The following is a 19,924-nucleotide window of genomic DNA, read 5'->3' as shown; positions in this document are numbered from 1 at the left end:
AGTAGTGTTACCCTCTGTCCTACCAAACCATGGATAATCCAAAGGAAACACCACAATGGGATCATGAGAAAGTTAGAAAAATGATAAAAATACATTTTCTTTTTATTTATCATTGATACAATGACAATGCGTACAGCGAGGATATTCATAAGCACCAACTGAATACAATATAACCTACAAAACTTACTTTAATTTTGTGGATTTAGATGAAATGCTAATAGAATTAGTCAAAAGGTAAACCAGAGCTGTATGACCTGACTTCGCTGCACTACAGTGATAATGTTTGCATACTTATCATATTGCCAAGGTACCGAGAGAAAAAATACACATTATTAACCGAAGAAAGAAATTCCATATGGATAATAACAACCTATTATCCACTGCGGAAATGCATCTCCTTAGCTCACTCAACAAATATTCCTACACAAGTTTGTTTGTCTACTTATATTTTATCATTTTGCCAAGGCATTGAACCAGCTGGGGAGCTGAAATAATCTTTCAGTGTTTCTCTCGCGCCAAAAGCCTCCTTTGTAGCATTTCCCCCTCTTCCTCTCATTGGACGTACTGTGTTTGATGGAGGCATGACAACAGTATCTGGTAATGCAACAGCATTTGGGTGTATCAGATTGTGAAGTATGCATGTTGTTGTAATGATTGCATTAGCGTTAGAAGGCATAGCTTTAAGTTTCCTTAAATATATTCTGAAGGTTTGCACTAGAATACCAAATGTGCATTCAACTATCCTCCTGGCTCTAGATAATCTATAATTAAAAATCCTCTTCTCTATCTTATGTTCAGTCTGTGAACCTGGGTAGGGCCTCATCAAATTTCTCTTCAGCGGGAAAGCCTCATCTCCCACTAAAACGTATGGTGCAAGCACATCAGTGCCAGGAAGTGCAGCATCTTCTTGTACATTTCAAGTCATCCTCAATTTTGGATAGTATTTTCTCAAATGTTCCTTTGTTCATTCTGAAATAGCTGTGGAATTTACTCTCATCATCAATAAGACGAGGATACAGAGTATGAAATTCTCCTTCAGTCTTCCTATCTTGCAACATAGGATGAACCCACAATCTCTTTCTTTTTCTATTTTGTTTTCCTTCTTCTTCTTCATCAAGTGCAATAGCGAATATTGCCAACTCGGCGTCAGAAAAGTCACACTTCCTTCGTAACTGATGGTAAGACTTCTGGTATCGAGGGAGGGGCGATGACGGGAGCGAGAGCGGACCGTACGTGTGAATGCCTCAGAACCGAGACCAGACCGAGAGTGGAGCGTGACCGGACCGATAGTGTGAATCAACCCTAATACTTTTTTTTTTTTGGGGGGGGTGTCAACGTTAGTGGAACGATGCAGGTCAACTTGAGGGACCGGTGTCGGGCTGCAAGATGGACGACACAAGGGAGAGCTGCCGCCCGTTCCGTTCCCAAGACCCGTTGAAAGCCCTCTTCTCACTCAACTCGCCTCCAGGCGGCGGCAGCCAGCCCCTGACCGACGCGACGCGACGCCCGCCCGGCCTCCGGACCTCTGCCTGTAATGTCCACATACAGTACAGTAGGTGGGTGGGTGGGTATAACCCATATACACATACATACATACAGTACATGCATGCACAAATTCATGCAGGCATAAACACATACTTTTTGGAAGAAAGCACACGCTGGACTCGTCGTTTGAATTCTAGCCCTACGTTTCGAGCCCAGTCCAGTCCGGGGTTCGTCATCAGGGTAATGCAGAGGCAGCAACAGGAAATCTATATATAACAAGGGCATACTTGGTACACTGGGTTAGGTAACCCCAGTAACCGTTACACTCCTGAAAAATACATAGAGTAGATCACCCAGTCACCGAAAATGCATATCACAATAATAATAATAATAATAATTCCTTTATTCCAATTTTCATTGGGTATTCTTTACATTATTTACAATATTCACAAGAGCATTACATAGTGATACATATTTTTGTACACATAAAACATGAAGGTAAAAACTAAAGACTTTATAATAGTACAAAATGATATAAGCTTAAAAATTTGTATTAGCAGTGCTTATCAACGCAAGAACATGGAGGTAAACAAAAAAAAATTTCACAATGTTACAAAAATCGAATATGCTGAAAACCTTGTGTTACTAGTGCATATTATACGCTAACAAATGTTTGCTGACTTACATTTGATTATCTAGAAAATATTTACGCAACCTATCTTTGAACACATTTATTGATGTTATGTCTCTAATAGCGATAGGGAGTTTATTCCATGTCTTAGGCCCTCTTACAGGTATCATTCTTGTGCCTATTTCAGTATTAACCCGATGAACATAGAGATTCTGTCTTTGCCTTGATGGCCTATCTCTTGTTATACTGATGTCGAAGATATTTCTATACAACCATTCGGGGAATCTCTTTTTTAATATTTTAAATATAAACATACATATATCAAATGAACACTTATTTTCTATTTTGAGCCAATTCAAACGTTTAATCGCGGGTGAGACGTGGTCGTATTTACCTATTCCCCCTACAGCAACTCTAGCAGCAAAGTTTTGTAATTTTTGTACTCTTTCAATCTGGGTTTTATTAGCTGAGCCCCATACATTTGAGCAATAATTTATTATGTTGAGTACCAGTGCGTCAATTACCATAACTCGCGTTTCATAATCAAGACAATCCTTTATTCGTGTGAGGTACATAAGTATCCCCGTGACTTTCTTATGTATATGATCTATGTGACTATCGAAAGACAAATATTGGTCCATATACACCCCCAGATTCTTAACTACTTTTACAGGTTTAATGACTGAGCCGTTAAAATTTATGATCGTGTCTTCTGGTATTCTTGATATATACTGCCTAGAACCTACAAACATACATTGAGTTTTCTTTTCGTTTAATAGCAGTCCGTTAATTTGAAAATAGGTTTTAACCCTTAGCAGTATATTTTCAGCTTTTCTTATCAACTCGTCTAAGCCTTCCATATTTCCTGTCATTATGATTTGCGTATCGTCAGCGTATTGAAAAACTAAAGTGTAAGGAAGTGATTTGGAGAGATCGTTTACATAAATAGAGAATAAAATTGGTCCCAGGATAGACCCTTGTGGGACACCAAAGTTTATGCTTTGTAAATTTGATGTGACTTTTCCTAAACGAACTGCTTGCAATCTATTAGATAAATAAGGATTGAACTTGGAGTAATCAAAAACAATCGAAAATATTTCCAGATGGACCCCACCATATCGCGTAATTCACGAATCAGTATTGGTATCAAACGAAATGGCCTGAAGCAAATGAAATCGTTGGACTAAAATCTCCATGCGACCAAAATTATGCGACAACCCCCCCCCCCAGTCCCAAATGTAATTTAACTGCCCTCTTGTCCGTAATGCGAGAGAACCAAACATATAATACTGAGTCACCAAGATAGGTCTCACTCTGCCTTCATCTGATCCTTCATACTTTCCCAATCTCCTTATTTCTTCTATCTCACTTTCATAACAGGTGATTCCCATTCCCTTACAAAATTCGATAAATACCAACTTGTCATGCAATACCTTCTGCTCCCTTATATGTGTGTGTGTACACATTCATATTATTTTACTTTTGTCACGCTAGCTTTAATAAATAACTACTCTTATTTTCCCAAGTATTTCTTCACAGTGAAAACTATTCATGAACTATTTAATTTCATATATCAAACGTTGCATTTTTAGCAAATGCGATTGCGCATAGAAACAATGCAGGCGGAAGTGAGTGACAGGCTGAAAGTCGTAGGTGAATGGATACAAAATTATTCAAAATGGAAAGAAAATGGTACAAATATCCAAGCATAAAGACTGAAAACCTTCCCCCGGATATTACAGAGGTAAGAAATAGTGACATCAACAATAGCTAACGTAAAGTTGAATTATTTAATCAACAAAACTAAAAATTTATGGAACTACTTGTCACAAAATTATATACAAAACAAATGGAGGACCAGTTGATTGCTGTGTCGGTCAATTCATATAAGATTTAAAATCATGATTTAAATACTGAATATTGGCTTACGACATGTAAAAGTAAATAGTAATGCAATGCAGAAATATGTATTTTCACTAATTTTGTGAATACAGTAATTCTGTATAGTATTGGCTGCATTGCCCAGTAGCTTTCTACTGGTGACTGTCAGTACAATTTACAAAAGTAAGATTATTTTGATTAAATTAAATCTTTGTACAAAAATGGCAGAGGTTGCAGTTATCAATGAGAGTTGTACATAAAAGGTTATCCAGTCTTGTCTAATTTGAAGATTAGGTAAATGGCACATTTATATTAATATCTTAAATATGTTGTATTTTATTCCTTAGTTTATTTGATTTTTTATTATTGAGTTTGTGGTTATTGTTAAACTTGCTCATATGGTATGGGAATAATTTCTATTTTAAGATTTGGGTAGGTTTTTGCTTCCCTTAATGCAAATATTTTTAGTTAGATTTTTTCACCTTTTCTTCAGTTCTGTAAAGAAACAAATGATAAGTCAATAGTGACAGCACTGTCTTATTATCTAAAAAGAAAATAAGTAACATCCCCGGCTTTGGAGCACTTGTTTTAAGTGTGTTCATGACTTCAGAGCCCTGAAGAGCATTTACTTGGGAATTGTATGATCTGTCACCGGGAATGTCAAAAGAAGTTTTGCATGGCAGTAAAAAGCCTTTAAAGGCCCCAAGGCAGTCAAGAGTTTTCCAGAAACTAGAAGATTTGATATATAGTATGATTAGGCCTACATTGATTAATAATGATAATGATGATATGGTATTACATCACAAACTCCCCCCTATTAGAGGGCTAGGACGGTGCCCCTCACAGAGGACTTTGTAGTTTACCTAGTTGTATTTTACGGGAAGGGGGAGCTACGCTCATGGTGTCCTGCCTTTGTATCTCGCAGTGTCTAGTTTGCTCTTAAATTCATGAATGGCTTTTGCACACACTATTTTTTTGTCCAGTTTGTTCCAAGTGTCCACTACTCTGTGTGGAAAACTGTTTTTCTTCAGATCTCTTGTATAACTGTTTTTTTACTTTCTTTCCATGTCCTCTTGTGTTTCTCTTGTCCCAGTTTAACAAGTCCTCTCTATCAAGTATTTCTATGCCCTTCATGATTCTATAGATAGTCAGTAGGGTGCCTCTCTCTCTTCTTTGCTCCAGAATCGGTAACTCCAAGTTAGCCAGTCTCTCTTCATATGACAATTTTGAAAATGCAGGGACCATTTTTGTGGCTGCTCTCTGGATTCTTTCTATTTTCTTTATATTCTTTTTGGTACTGGGTGACCACAATGTCGCTGCATATTGTAGTCTAGCCTTATCAGTGTGACTAATATTTATTCAATAATTTCTTTGTCCAAATATGTAAATGTCACTTTTATTGATCTTAACAAGTTATAGGATTCTCTGAGAATTTTGTTTATTTGTTTATTATAGGACAAGTCGTTTGAGATAATTACTCCCAAATCTTTTTCGGATCCCACTTTCTTTACCTCCTTAGTTCCAATTTTATATTGTCCTTATATTCTATTGTGTGTGTATTTACGTGTTGTATTTTGCGGGAGAAGAGCTATGCTCGTCCCTAGGGACCCGCAGTTGTATCTTTCCGCATCCAATTCTTTCTTAAAGTCGTGTATAGTTTTAGTACTCGCTGTTTTCTCTTTCAATTTATTCCATGTATCTAACACTCTATGTGGAAAGCTATTCTTTTTCATATCTCTTCTGTAACTGTCCTTCTTAAGTTTCTTGTGTCCCCTTGTATTTCTATTGTCCCATTTAAGTAGATCATCCCTGTCAAGGATTTCCATTCCTTTCATAATTCTATATATGGATATCAAATCTCCTCTTTCTCTTCTTTGTTCCAGAGTTATTAATTTTAGTTTGTCCAATCTTTGTTCATATGTCAGCATACTGAGTGTTGGTGCCATCTTTGTTAGTGCTCTTTGATTTTTTTTTTTTTTTTTTTTTTTTTTTTTTAATTTTGGTCTTATCAGTATAACTAGGATTTTCTTCACCATCTCCTCGTCTATGTAGTCAAAAGCCACTTTCATTGATCTTATTAAGTTGTAGGTTTCTCCAACTATTTTGTTCACATGTTTGTCTAGTGTCATGTCATTTGAAATGATCACTCTTAGGTCTCTTTCTGAATTTACTTTTGTAACTTTTTTGTTCCAATTTTGTATTTACAGGATATTCTATTTTTGCTTTTTCCAAATTCCATTATACTACATTTTTGAATGTTGAAATCCATTTTGTTCTTTTTACTCCAATTCCAGATGTTGTCCAGATCTCCCTGAAAAGATTTACAGTCTTCCTCGTTACTCACTCTCTTCAGTAGTTTTGCATCATCGGCAAAGAAGTTTATGTAGCATTTAATTCCTTCATCCATGTCGTTTATATAAATAGCGGGGTGAGGAATTTGGTACATTGTAAGTTGGGTGGAGGAGAAAAAGCACAAATATTTTTTTGAAAGAATCCAAAGAGCACCGACAAAAATGGCACCTGCACTGTCAAATCTGACATACAAACAAAGATTGGAGAAATTACATCTGTCAACACTGGTACAGAGAAGAGAAAGAGGTGATTTGTTGACCATTTTATATTTTATATTATTTGTTTTTGCTTTATCATTTGTCTATTTGATTTTCATTTATTATTAGTTATGTGTCAATTTACTATTATTTACTGTTTACCTGTTTGCTTATTATTCAACTATACCTATGCATTTGTTTATGTATTTTGTTTGTTGCATACATTATTATAGTTTTTTTTTATAATTATTATTTCATTATTATTATGATTTTTTTCCCCGCATCTGACCTAGATATGGACCAAAAGGTCTCCTGTCGGCATGCTCCGCCTTTGTAATCCTTTGTAATTTACAGAATTATGAAAGGGATGGAAATTCTCGATAGAGACAACTTGCTAAAGTGGGACAGAAGATAAACAAAAGGACACAAAAAGAAACTAAAGAAGGACAGTTACAGAAGAGACCTGAAAGAGAATAGCTTCCCACACAGAGTGATTGATGTCTGGAACAAACTGAACGGAGAAACAGTGAATGCCAAAACTATACACAATTTTAAGAATAAACTGGATGCGGAGAGATACGAAAACGGGTCACTACGAGCATAGCTCTCATCCCGTAAAATACAACTAGGTAAATATGTAACCTTTGTGGTTCATTTTTTTTATTTATTTATTTTTTTTTTTTTTTTTTTTTTTTTTTTTTTTTTTTTTTTTTTTTTTTTTCAGATTTATGGACTCTAGGTCGAGGACATTTGGAATGAGTGCAAATTGTGTCCCCCGGGATGGAGGATCGTAAAGAGGAGGTGCAGCAGGATGACAAAGAGGAAGGGAAATGGCAGGAAGGCGAACTGGAAGAGAAGCTGTGGGAAGTGGAGGAGTTCTTGGTGACTTTGGTCGACAACGGTCGTTCGGTTGTCGCGAGGAAGGACGACTTGCCCCTCCTGCCCAGGAGCACGAAGGACTTCACTCTGTTCCTGATGGATTTGGCGCTCAAGAACGTCAGCCCCCTACGCAAGGCAGATCCAGACCTTCTGCGGCAGGTAACGCGACCTACTACAGACTTCCTTGTCTGTCTAAAGTTTGCTCTAAGGGTTGATGTCATAATGTGTTTCTCTCTTGTATCTCACTAGCCAAGTGGGTTAGGGTGTCGTTACGATACAAAGTCCTCTTTGAGGGGCACTGTCCTAGCCTTCCAATAGGGGGAGTTTGTGACATTAAACCAAATCACTTGCGGCGAAGGTAGAGATGATGACGATTCGAACCCTGCTTGGGGTATAGTTCATTAGATTCCACATTACAAGCCCACCGTAAGGAGCTCTGTCTTAGCCTTCCTGATAGGGGGGAGTTTGTGATGTTGAACCGAATGGCATCATCACAATCATTCTCTCGTATCTCTCTCAATGCCTCTTGCCTCTCTCTTATTATCAAACACCTCCCTACCTGTCTCCCTCTCTTCCTCATGTCTCCTTCCCTCCCTTTCCCCCTCCTTTCCTTCACTCCAAGATCACAGTTGAACCTAACGGCAACAGTGATTGATAATCAAGAGATCAAATGAGGAAAACCTTTTGACAGTAATGGCGGAATTGGCAAAGATCATGAATGCATTTGGTGCATCTAGAATTGAAAGGGGGAAATGCAGAATTGACAAAGATCACGAATGCATTTGAGGCATCTACAATCGGGGAAAATGCGGGCATCATGTGTAAGACATCTTGCCTCTTAACTCCTAGAATACGATGTGACTGCATAGGCGTCATGAGACGTGAGTATACTAAGATGCTGCTGTGAGTGTCCTGATAATATTTATTTTTTAGATGTAGTTGACTAGTGACCCCAGTATTATGTGAACAGGCTTGATCACATTTTCTGTGGACACATTTTGTGTGAAAGAGAATGAATATAACAGCAGCTGTAGCTTTACATTTTATAGTGCAAGTATTGTGATGCATCATTGTACGTCAGGCACAAGTATTTAATTTGTATTGAAGAGGTTAACGTCAGATGCTTTAAGAACCCTATTTCCGTGCAGAGGAGGAGGTGTGGCATTTACCCCTCTCGATTCTCGATGCCTCGTTACAAGTTGGAACAAAGTTCATAGTTTCAGAGCCATTACGTGCCTAAATGCCCCCCTCCCCACCGAGCAAAGGACTCAGGGATGCCCCCCTCCTTTCCCCCATCACCACTTACCATCTCCACCATCCCTTAATGCCTATTATAGCTGTTGGCTCGCGAAATAATTAAACAGATTTATAAATATTATTTAATGTCCCTATTGCAGAAAGGTTAAGGGAAAAACATTTCGTATTCTGTTGAGTCTAACGCAAAATTCGTATATTATGGTAAAATATTGAGGGTTCCTTTGACCTTTTTATTTATTATGATTATTTTGTCAGCCTTCTGGGTGGCATGTCCAGACTAGAATTGCCGCCACCCCCCTAAATGTACCGTCCTATGGCAAATGCACCCCCATGTGAGGGCCCTCCTGCATGGTTTTCTTGGGGCGTAACATCAATGGCCATAAGAGTTACGATGCCAGAAGTGAAAGATCCCCATCACTTCTGGACACCGTCACTGTCTTTCACCACGACCTCCTCTCACCATGCAGGGACGGGAATGGCTCACGGAGAGGCTCAGAGGAGGCAAAGAGCTGGAGCTTCATTGCATTGGGAATCCAGATTACAGAGACGGCATTGTCCAGGTAAGTTCTCGTAACACGGACGTACCCTATTTTTCTTAGAAGTGGTATAGCACCAGAAAAAAAAATTAATTTTGTAAATTACAATACATCAATGTAATAGATATTTTTCTCGGCAGAAATCGTTATCAGAAAACGTTGTAACCTGTACAGAAATGAACAAAGTCGCTTTGAGTCCTTTAGACGCCAACTTTGTTTTGATAGATTTGGAGGTCTGAGATGATGACAACCCTAATGACCTCAAGAATTACAGGTATTGCATTACTAAATGCAGGTTTGGTTAGGTTGGTAGGTTAGGTAAGGGCTAGAATAGACAAAAATATCATACTTTAATTTCTTCAGCCTCCACTGCCAAAAGAAAGATGGTGTCTCAACTAACCAAAGTGGTTACGTTTGTTTATAGTTTTCAGCAACCTTTTCTATTATTAATTTCTGCCAACAATGGCCATATATTACATTGATGTATTATGATTTACAAAATTAAAATTTTATTTCCTATTGCTATATTGCATTAGGTATGCACTTTTATCAATTTATCAGATGTACTGACCCCCTGCTCTCACTTCCACATTTCTTCTCGTATCTATCCTCGTAACCTGCAGTGCACCCCGTACTTCTTAATTAACCTCTTCGATGTGATGACGCCCACGTAGGCGTCATGAGGCGTGAGTGGATATACGAGGATGTTGGCGTCTTGATTATATTCATTTTGTAGTCGTAGCCGAGTGAACCCCACATTCTGTGAACTGGTTTGATCGTGTTTTCTGCGTTTGTTAATACTCGGTGAAAGAGAATGATTAATACCAGCAGTGACTTCATGTTTTATGACGCCAGTAGTGTGATGCATCTTGCATTAGGCATCTGATGCTGCGTGAGAGAGGATTTGACTCGTTTTGAAGAGGTTAGCCATTTCCTTCCTCTGAATCCCACCCCGTATTATGGATCTTCCTTTCTATACATTACATACATCTACCACAGGCCTCACACGGGAGGTAGCCAAAAAGAAAAGGGCATGGAAACCACTCCCACCCATTCCATCCCTGATACACTCCACTCCCCTCCACCCTCTACCCTCTACCCTCCCTCTTATCTTGGCACCTCCTGGATGACAATGGGTCATCCCTGCATCTCGCCCACTGCCCCGGGTCACAAGCAGTGTTGCAAGACACAGCACATCCTCAGCAAGGTCGCTTCATTAATTCGGCAACCCCCCCCTCTCTCTGTTCCCCCATTCAGAAAGGGAGAAGATGGGGAGAAATTCCTTCGGGCTGCGCCAAATTTATTTCTCACGCATACTCCCTCACCCCCCTCAACTTCCTTTCTCCCGCATTTAAATACAAAGTCTTCTTGAGTGCAGTGCCTTCGGCAGTCGTCCCCAGATACGTATTAACCACTTCAGTATGAGTCAAATTCTCGCATGGAGCATTGGCTGTCATATGTACAATGCATCACACTACTCGCATTCTAAAATATAAAGCCACTGCTGCCGTATTACTTGTTCTCTTTTACTCCGAGTAATAATAAACCCAGGAAAGGTGATCAAACCAGCTCACAGAATCTGGGGGTAACTTGTGTACAACTACGAAAAAGAAAATGTATAATCAAGACGCTGACGCCACCGGCATCCACACATACCCACTCGCACCTCGTGACGTTTATGTAGGAATCGAATCATCTTGAATGCAAGGCCCTTGGCATTCGTCGCCAGTTACGTAAGATGATCACTCCGTCCATTGCCCAGAAAGGGGGCATCAGGGGGGGAGGGGGTGCATCCACAGAAGTGTAACAGACTTTGCAGGTGAACGTGGGCGCGCGCGCGACATCGGTGGTCAAGAAATCATCGTGAAGGGCTACGGACGGGGTCACGCTGTGGCCGCCCCCAAGAAGAAGAGTGGGGACCTGATGAGCAAGGTATGGTTTCTCTCTCTCTTCCTCTCTCTCTTCCCCCCCCCCCTCTCTCTCTCTCTCTCTCTCTTTCTCTCTCTGTCTCTCTCTCTCTCCCTCTGTCTTTCCCCTCTCCTCCTCTCTCCTCTCTCCCCTCTCTCCCTCCCTCTCTCTCCTCTCTCCCCCCTTTCTATCACTTGTCTCTCCCCCCTCTTCTCTCTCCCCCTCTCATCTCTTTCCCCCCTCTCTCCTCTCCCCTCTCTCTCCTCTCTCCCCCTCTCTCCTCTCTCTCTCCCCCTCTCTCTCCTCTCTCCCCGTCTCTCCTCTCTCTCTCCCCCTCTCTCTCCTCTCTCCCCGTCTCTCCTCTCTCTCCCCCTCTCTCTCCTCTCTCCCCCTCTCTCCTCTTTCCCCCCTTTCCTCTCTCCCCTCTCTCCTCTCTCCCCCCTCTCCTCTCTCCCCCCTCTTCTCTCTCCCCCTCTCTTCTCTCTCCCCCCTCTTCTCTCTCCCCCCTCTCTTCTCTCTCCCCATCTCTCTTCTGTCTCTCCCCCTCTCTTCTCTCTTCTTTCCCCCCCTCTCTTTTCTCTCTCCCCTGCTCTCTTCTCTCTTCCCCCTCTCTTCTCTCTCTCCCCCTCTCTTCTCTCTCTCCCCCTCTCTTCTCTCTCTCCCCCTCTCTTCTATCTGTTACCTCTCTCCCCCCTCTCTTCTCTCCCCCATCTCCCTTCTCTCTCTCCCCCCTCTCTCTTCTCTCTCCCCCTCTCTCTTCTCTCCCCCCTCTCTCTTCTCTCTCTCCTCTCCTCTCCCCCTCTCTCTCCTCTCCCCCTCTCCCCCATTTCTCTCCCTCTCCTCTCTCTCCTCTCTCCCTCTCCTCTCTCTCCTCTCTCCCCCTCTCTCCTCTCTCCCCATCTCTCTCCTCTCTCCCCCTCTCCTCTCTCCCTCATCCCCTATCCTCTCTCCCTCTCCCCTTCCTCTATCTGCTTTCTCCCCCATCTCTCCTCCCTCTCTCCCCCCACTCTCCCCTCTCTCCATCTCCCCCACACTCTCCCCCTTCTCCCCCCACTCTCTCCTCTCTCCGTTTCTCCCCTACTCTCCCTTCTCCCCTTCTCTCCCTTCTCCCCTTCTCTCCCTTCTCCCCCTCTCTGCTTTCTCCCCTTCTCTCCTTTCTCCCACTTCTCCCCCTCTCTGTCTCTCCCACTTCTCCCCCCCTCTCTCCTCTCTCTTCCCCCACTCTCCTCTCTCCCCCTCTCCCCTCTCCTCTCCCCCCTCTCCCTCTCCTCTCCCCCTCTCATCTCCTGCTTCTCTCTCTCCCTTCTCCCCCTTTCTCCTTTCTCCCCCTCCTTATTCTTCTTGATCTATCTAAAGCTTTTGACAGCGTACATCACGATACTTTGCTTAGGAAATGTGTGGAAGTTAGTATAGACCCTACTTGGATAGATAATTATTTATCTAATAGATTGCAAGCAGTTCGTTTAGGAAAAGTCACATCAAATTTACAAAGCATAAACTTTGGTGTCCCACAAGGGTCTATCCTGGGACCAATTTTATTCTCTATTTATGTAAACGATCTCTCCAAATCACTTCCTAACACTTTAGTTTTTCAATACGCTGACGATACGCAAATCATAATGACAGGAAATATTGAAGGCTTAGACGAGTTGATAAGAAAAGCTGAAAATATACTGCTAAGGGTTAAAACCTATTTTCCAAATTAAACGGACTGCTATTAAACGAAAAGAAAACTCAATGTATGTTTGTAGGTTCTAGGCAGTATATATCAAGAATAACCAGAAGACACGATCATAAATTTTAACGGCTCAGTCATTAAACCTGTAAAAGTAGTTAAGAATCTGGGGGTGTATATGGACCAATATTTGTCTTTCGATAGTCACATAGATCATATACATAAGAAAGTCACGGGGATACTTATGTACCTCACACGAATAAAGGATTGTCTTGATTATGAAACGCGAGTTATGGTAATTGACGCACTGGTACTCAACATAATAAATTATTGCTCAAATGTATGGGGCTCAGCTAATAAAACCCAGATTGAAAGAGTACAAAAATTACAAAACTTTGCTGCTAGAGTTGCTGTAGGGGGAATAGGTAAATACGACCACGTCTCACCCGCGATTAAACTTTTGAATTGGCTCAAAATAGAAAATAAGTGTTCATTTGATATATGTATGTTTATATTTAAAATATTAAAAAAGAGATTCCCCGAATGGTTGTATAGAAATATCTTCGACATCAGTATAACAAGAGATAGGCCATCAAGGCAAAGACAGAATCTCTGTTCATCGGGTTAATACTGAAATAGGCACAAGAATGATACCTGTAAGAGGGCCTAAGACATGGAATAAACTCCCTATCGCTATTAGAGACATAACATCAATAAATGTGTTCAAAGATAGGTTGCGTAAATATTTTCTAGATAATCAAATGTAAGTCAGCAAACATTTGTTAGCGTATAATATGCACTAGTAACACAAGGTTTTTAAGCATATTCGATTTTGTAACATTGTGAAATTTTCTTTTTTTTTACCTCCATGTTCTTGCGTTGATAAGCACTGCTAATACAAGTTTTTAAGCTTATATCATTTTGTACTATTATAAAGTCTTTAGTTTTTACCTTCATGTTTTATGTGTACAAAAATATGTATCGCTATGTAATGCTCTTGTGAATATTGTAAATAATGTAAAGAATACCCAATGAAAATTGGAATAAAGGAATTATTATTATTATTATTATTATTATTACTCTCCCCCTCTTCTCTCTTCTTTCTCTTCCCCCTCCTTCCCTCCTCTCCCCTCCCCCTCTCTCCCTCCTCTTTCTCACCCTCTCTCCTCACCCCGTCTCCCCCTCTCTCCCCGTCTCCCCGTCTCCCCCTCTCTCCCCGTCTCCCCCTCTCTCCTCACCCCGTCTCCCCCTCTCTCCCCTCCTCTCCCCCGTCTCTCCCTTCTCCCCCTCTCCTTTCTCCCCCTTCTCTCATTTCTCTCCTCTCCCCTCCCCCTCTCCCCTCCCCCACTCCCCCTCTCTCCTTCCTCTCCCCTCCCCCTCTCTCCCACCTATCGCCTCCCCCTCTCTCCCTCCTCTCCCCTCCCCTCTCTCCCCTCCCCTCCCTCCCTCCTTTCCCCTCCCCCTCTCTCCCTCCTCTTTCTCCCCTCTCTCCTCTCTCCCACTCTTTCACCCTCTCCTCTCCCCCTCTCTCCCACTCTTTCACCCTCTCCTCTCCCCCTCTTTCCTCTCCTCACCCCCTGTCTCCTCTCTCCCCTCCCCCTCTGTCCCTCCTCTCCCCTCCCCCTCCCCCTCTCTCCCTCCTCTCCCCCTCCCTCCTCTCCCCTCCCCCTCCCTCCTCTCCCCTCCCCTCCCTCCTATCCCCTCCCCCTCTCTCCTCCCCTCCCTCCTATCCCCTCCCCCTCTCTCCTCCCCTCTCTCCCTCCTCTCCCCACCCCCTCTCTCCCTCCTTTCCCCACCCCCTCTCTCCCTCCTTTCCCCTCCCCCTCTCCCTCGTCACCCCTCCCCCTCTCTCCCTCCTCTACCCTTCCCTCCCTCCTCTACCCTTCCCTCCTCTCCCCAACCCCCTCTCTCCTCTTTCTCCCCTTCCCTCCTCTCCCCTCCCCCTCTCTCCTCTCGCTCCTCTCTCCTCGCCCCGCTCTCCTCCTCTTCTCCCCCTCTCTTCTCTCCCCCTCTCTCCCCTCCCCCTCTCTCCTCTTTCTCCCCTCTCCTCTCTCCCCCTCTTTCACCCTCTTTCACCCTCTCCTCTCCCCCTCTCTCATCTCCTCACCCCCTGTCTCCTCTCTCCCCTCCCCCCTCTCTCCTTCCTTTCCCCTCCCCCTTTCTCCCTCCTCTCCCCTCCCCCTCTCTCCTTCCTTTCCCCTCCCCCTTTCTCCCTCCTCTCCCCTCCCCCTCTCCTCTCCCCCCTCCCTCCTCTCCCCCCCTCCCTCCTCTCCCCCCTCTCCCCCTCCCCCCTCTCTCCCCCTCTCTCCTCCCCCTCTCTCCCTCCTCTCCTCGCCCCCTCCCTCCTCTCCCCCCCTCCCTCCTCTCCCCTCCCCCTCTCTCCTCCCCCTCTCTCCTCCCCCTCTCTCCCTCCTCTCCCCACCCCCTCTCTCCCTCCTCTCCCCACCCCCTCTCTCCCTCCTCTCCCCACCCCCTCTCTCCCTCCTCTCCCCACCCCCTCTCTCCCTCCTCTCCCCACCCCCTCTCTCCCTCCTCTCCCCACCCCCTCTCTCCCTCCTCTCCCCACCCCCTCTCTCCCTCCTCTCCCCACCCCCTCTCTCCCTCCTTTCCCCACCCCCTCTCTCCAACCTCTCCCCACCCCCTCTCTCCAACCTCTCCCCACCCCCTCTCTCCCCACCCCCTCTCTCCCTCCTTTCCCCACCCCCTCTCTCCCTCCTTTCCCCACCCCCTCTCTCCCTCCTTTCCCCACCCCCTCTCTCCCTCCTTTCCCCACCCCCTCTCTCCCTCCTTTCCCCACCCCCTCTCTCCCTCCTTTCCCCACCCCCTCTCTCCCTCCTTTCCCCACCCCCTCTCTCCCTCCTCTCCCCTCCCCCACCCCCTCTCTCCCTCCTTTCCCCACCCCCTCTCTCCCTCCTTTCCCCTCCCCCTCTCTCTCTCCTTTCCCCTCCCCCTCTCTCCCTCCTTTCCCCTCCCCCTCTCCCTCGTCACCCCTCCACCTCTCTCCCTCCTCTCCCCTCCCCCTCTCTCCCTCCTCTCCCCTACCCCTCTCTCCCTCCTCTCCCCTCCACCTCTCTCCCTCCTCTCCCCTCCCCCTCTCCCTCCTCTCCCCTCCCCCTCTCTCCCTCCTCTCCCCTCCCCCTCTCTCCCTCCTCTCCCCTCCCCCTCTCTCCCTCCTCTCCCCTCCCCCTCCTCTGCCCTACCCCTCTCTCCCTCCTCTCCCCTCTCCATCCCCCCCTCCCCTTCTCTCCCTCCTCTTTCTCACCCTCTCTCCTCACCCCGTCTCCCCCTCTCTTCCCTCCTCTTCCTCGTCTCTCCCTTCTCTCCCTTCTCCCCCGTCTCTCCCTTCTCCCCCGTCTCTCCCTTCTCCCCCTCTCATTTCTCTCCTCTCCCCTCATTTCTCTCCTCTCCCCTCATTTCTCTCCTCTCCCCTCATTTCTCTCCTCCCCCCTCATTTCTCTCCTCCCCCCTCATTTCTCTCCTCCCCCCTCATTTCTCTCCCCCCTCATTTCTCTCCTCCCCCCTTACCTCCAGTCCTCTATCCTTCCCCCTCTCTCCCTCCTCTCCCCTCCCCTCTCCCCTCCTCTCCCCTCCCTCTCTCCCCTCCCCTCTCCCTTCCTCTCCCCTCCCTCTCTCCCCTCCCCCTCTCTTCCTCCCCTCTCTCCTCTCTCCTCTCCCCCTCTTTCACCCTCTCCTCTCCCCCTCTCTCATCTCCTCACCCTCTGTCTCCTCTCCTCACCCCCTGTCTCCTCTCTCCCTCCTCTCCCCTCCCCCTTTCTCCCTCCTCTCCCCTCCCCCTTTCTCCCTCCTCTCCCCTCCCCCTCTCTCCCTCCTTTCCCCTCCCCCTCTCTCCCTCCTTTCCCCTCCCCCTCTCCCTCCTCTCTCCTCCCCCATTCTCCCTCCTCTCCCCTCCCCCTTTCTCCCTTCTCTCCCTTCCCCTTCTGTCCCTCCTCTCCCCTCCCCCTCTGTCCCTCCTCTCCTCTCCCCCTCTGTCCCTCCTCTCCCCTCCCCCTCTACTCTCCCCTCTACCCTCTCCTCTCCCCCTCCCTCCTCTCCTCTCCCCCTCCCTCCTCTCCTCTCCCCCTCCCTCCTCTCCCCTCCCCTCCCTCCTCTCCCCTCCCCCTCTCTCCCTCCTCTCCCCACCCCACCCCCTCTATCCCTCCTTTCCCCACCCCCTCTATCCCTCCTCTCCCCACCCCCTCTATCCCTCCTTTCCCCACCCCCTCTATCCCTCCTCTCCCCACCCCCTCTATCCCTCCTCTCCCCACCCCCTCTATCCCTCCTTTCCCCACCCCCTCTATCCCTCCTTTCCCCTCCCCCTCTCCCTCGTCACCCCTCCCCCTCGTCACCCCTCCCCGTCCTCTCCCCTCCTCTCTCCCCTCTCCCCTCTCCCCTCCTCTCTCCCCTCTCCCTCCTCTCCCCTCCCCCTCCTCTCCCCTCCCCCTCTATCCCTCCTCTCCCCTCCCCCTCTATCCCTCCTCTCCCCTCCCCCTCTATCCCTCCTCTCCCCTCCCCCTCTCTCCCTCCTCTCCCCTCCCCCTCTCTCCTTCCTCCCCCCTCCCCCTCTCTCCTTCCTCCCCCTCTATCCCTCCTCCTCCCCTCTCTCCTTCCTCCCCCTCCCCTTCTATCCCTCCTCTCCCCTCCCCCTCTCTCCTTCCTCCCCCTCCCCTTCTCTCCCTCCTCACCCCTCCCCTTCTCTCCCTCCTCTCCCCTCCCCTTCTCTCCCTCCTCACCCCTCCCCTTCTCTCCCTCCTCACCCCTCCCCTTCTCTCCCTCCTCACCCCTCCCCTTCTCTCCCTCCTCTCCCTCCTCTCCCCTCCCCCTCCTCTCCCCCTCCCCCTCCCCTCCCCCCTCCTCCCTCTCCCCTCCCCTCCTCCCACTCCCCCTCTCTCCCTCCTCTCCCCTCCCCCTCTCTCCCTCCTCTTCCTCCCTCTCCCTCCTCTCCCCCTCCCCTCTCTCCCTCCTCTCTCCCCTCCTCTCTCCCTCCTCTCCCCTCCCCCTCCCCTCCTCTCTCCCTCTTCTATCCCTCCTCTCCCTCTCCCTCCTCTCCCCTCCCCTCCCTCCTCCTCTCCTCTCTCCCTCCTCTCCCCTCCCCCTCCTCTCTCCCTCCTCTCCCCTCCCCCTCTCTCCCTCCTCTCCCCTCCTCCCTCCTCTCTCCCTCCCCCTCCTCGCTCCCTCCTCTCCCCTCCCCCTCGCTCCCTCCTCTCCCCTCCCCCTCGCTCCCTCCTCTCCCCTCCCCCTCGCTCCCTCCTCTCCCCTCCCCCTCGCTCCCTCCTCTCCCCTCCCCCTCTCTCCCTCCTCTCCCCTCCCCTCTCCCCTCCCCCTCTCTCCCTCCTCTCCCCCTTTCCCACCCTCTCTCTCCTCTCCCCCTTTCCCCCTCTCTCTCCCCTCCTTGCCCCTCCCCCTCTCTCCCTTCCTCCTCCCCCTCTCTCCCTCCTCTCCCCTCCCCCTCTCTCCTCTCCCCTCCCCTCCCCCTCTCTCCCTCCTCTCCCCTCCCCCTCTCTCCCTCCTCTCCCCTCCCCCTCTCTCCCTCCTCTTCCCTCCCCCTCTCTCCCTCCTCTCCCCTCCCCCTCTCTCCCTCCTCTCCCCTCCCCCTCTCTCCCTCCTTTCCCCTCCCCCTCTCTCCCTCCTTTCCCCTCCCCCTCTCTCCCTCCTTTCCCCTCCCCCTCTCTCCCTCCTTTCCCCTCCCCCTCTCTCCCTCCTCTCCCCTCCCCCTCTCTCCCTCCCCTCTCTCCCTCCTCTCCCATCACCCTCTCTCCTCTCTCCCTCCTCTCCCATCACCCTCTCTCCTCTCCCCCTCTCTCCCTCCTCTCCCATCACCCTCTCTCCCTCCTCTCCCCTCCCCCTCTGTCCTCTCTCCCTCCTCTCCCGTCCCCTCCCCCTCTCTCCATCCTCTCCCTTACCCCTCTCTCCCTCCTCTCCCTTACCCCTCTCTCCCTCCTCTCCCTTCCCCCTCTCTCCCTCCTCTCCCTTCCCCCTCTCTCCCTCCTCTCCCTTCCCCCTCTCTCCCTCCTCTCCCTTCCCCCTCTCTCCCTCCTCCCTTCCCCCTCTCTCCCTCCTCCCTTCCCCCTCTCTCCCTCCTCCCTTCCCCCTCTCTCCCTCCTCCCTTCCCCCTCTCTCCCTCCTCCCTTCCCCCTCTTTCCCTCCTCCCTTCCCCCTCTTTCCCTCCTCTCCCCTTCCCCTCCCTTCCCTTCCCCTCCCTCCCTCCTCTCCCCTCCGCCTCTCCCCCTCTCTCCCTCTCCTCTCCCCTCTCTCCTCTTCCCCTTCTCTCTCTCCTCTCCTCCTCTCGCTCCTCTCTCCTTTACTCTCTCCCCTTCGTACCCCTCTTCTCTTCTCTCCCCCTCTTCTCTCTCCTTTCTCTTCCCCCTCTCTCCCTCCTCTCCCCTCCCCCTCTTCTCTCTCCTTTCTCTTCCCCCTCTCTCCCTCCTCTCCCCTCCCCCTCTCTCCCTCCTCTCCCGTCCCCCTCTCTCCCTCCTCTCCCCTCCCCCTCTCTCCCTCCTCTCCCCTCCCCCTCTCTCCCTCCTCTCCCCTCCCCCTCTCTCCCTCCTCTCCCGTCCCCCTCTCTCCCTCCTCTCCCGTCCCCCTCTCTCCCTCCTCTCCCGTCCCCCTCTCTCCCTCTTTCTTCCCCTCTCTCCTCTCTCCCCCTCTCCTCTCTTCACCCCGTCTCCCCCTCTCTCCTCTCCCCGTCTCTCCCTTCTCCCCCATCTCTCCCTTCTCCCCCGTCTCTCCCGTCTCTCCCTTCTCCCCCGTCTCTCCCTTCTCCCCCTCTCATTTCTCTCCTCTCCCCTCATTTCTCTCCTCTCCCCTCATTTCTCTCCCCTCATTTCTCTCCCTCATTTCTCTCCCCTCATTTCTCTCCCCTCATTTCTCTCCCCTCATTTCTCTCCTCCCCCCTTACCCCCACTCCTCTATCCTTCCCCCTCTCTCCCTCCTCTCCCCTCCCCTCCCCCTCTCTTCCTCCCCTCCCCCTCTCTTCCTCCCCTCTCTCCTCTCTCCCCCTCTTTCACCCTCTCCTCTCCCCCTCTCTCATCTCCTCACCCTCTGTCTCCTCTCTCCCTCCTCTCCCCTCCCCCTTTCTCCCTCCTCTCCCCTCCCCCTCTCCTCTCCCCCTCCCTCCTCTCCTCTC

General features: G+C 48.3%; 1 protein-coding gene across 6 annotated transcripts in view; it reads left to right on the top strand.

Moving 5' to 3' along the window:
• The first annotated feature begins 3,738 nt into the window (after positions 1–3,738).
• Positions 3,739–19,924, top strand: part of LOC143038923 (uncharacterized) — a 37,299-nt gene continuing 21,113 nt past the window's right edge. For 2 of the 6 annotated variants that reach the window (XR_012967618.1, XM_076208679.1), the window contains exons 1-4: positions 3,739–3,860; positions 7,271–7,584; positions 9,150–9,242; positions 11,029–11,150. Coding sequence is in view for 5 of the 6 variants with exons in the window: in XM_076208679.1 (XP_076064794.1) it covers positions 7,377–7,584; positions 9,150–9,242; positions 11,029–11,150 (423 nt within the window). In the remaining variant the exon portion in view is untranslated. Of the gene's footprint in view, positions 3,861–6,900; positions 7,176–7,270; positions 7,585–9,149; positions 9,243–11,028; positions 11,151–19,924 lie in introns of all 6 variants that reach the window. The other 4 variants (XM_076208681.1, XM_076208682.1, XM_076208684.1 and 1 more) reach the window with 4 other exon arrangements.

The sequence above is a fragment of the Oratosquilla oratoria genome, chromosome 25 (assembly GCF_046742065.1).
Source record: "Oratosquilla oratoria isolate Oo_2021 chromosome 25, ASM4674206v1, whole genome shotgun sequence".
Lineage (NCBI taxonomy): Eukaryota > Metazoa > Arthropoda > Malacostraca > Stomatopoda > Squillidae > Oratosquilla > Oratosquilla oratoria.
Note: the sequence above shows the minus strand (reverse complement) of the source record. Positions and strands in the feature narration are given on the sequence as shown.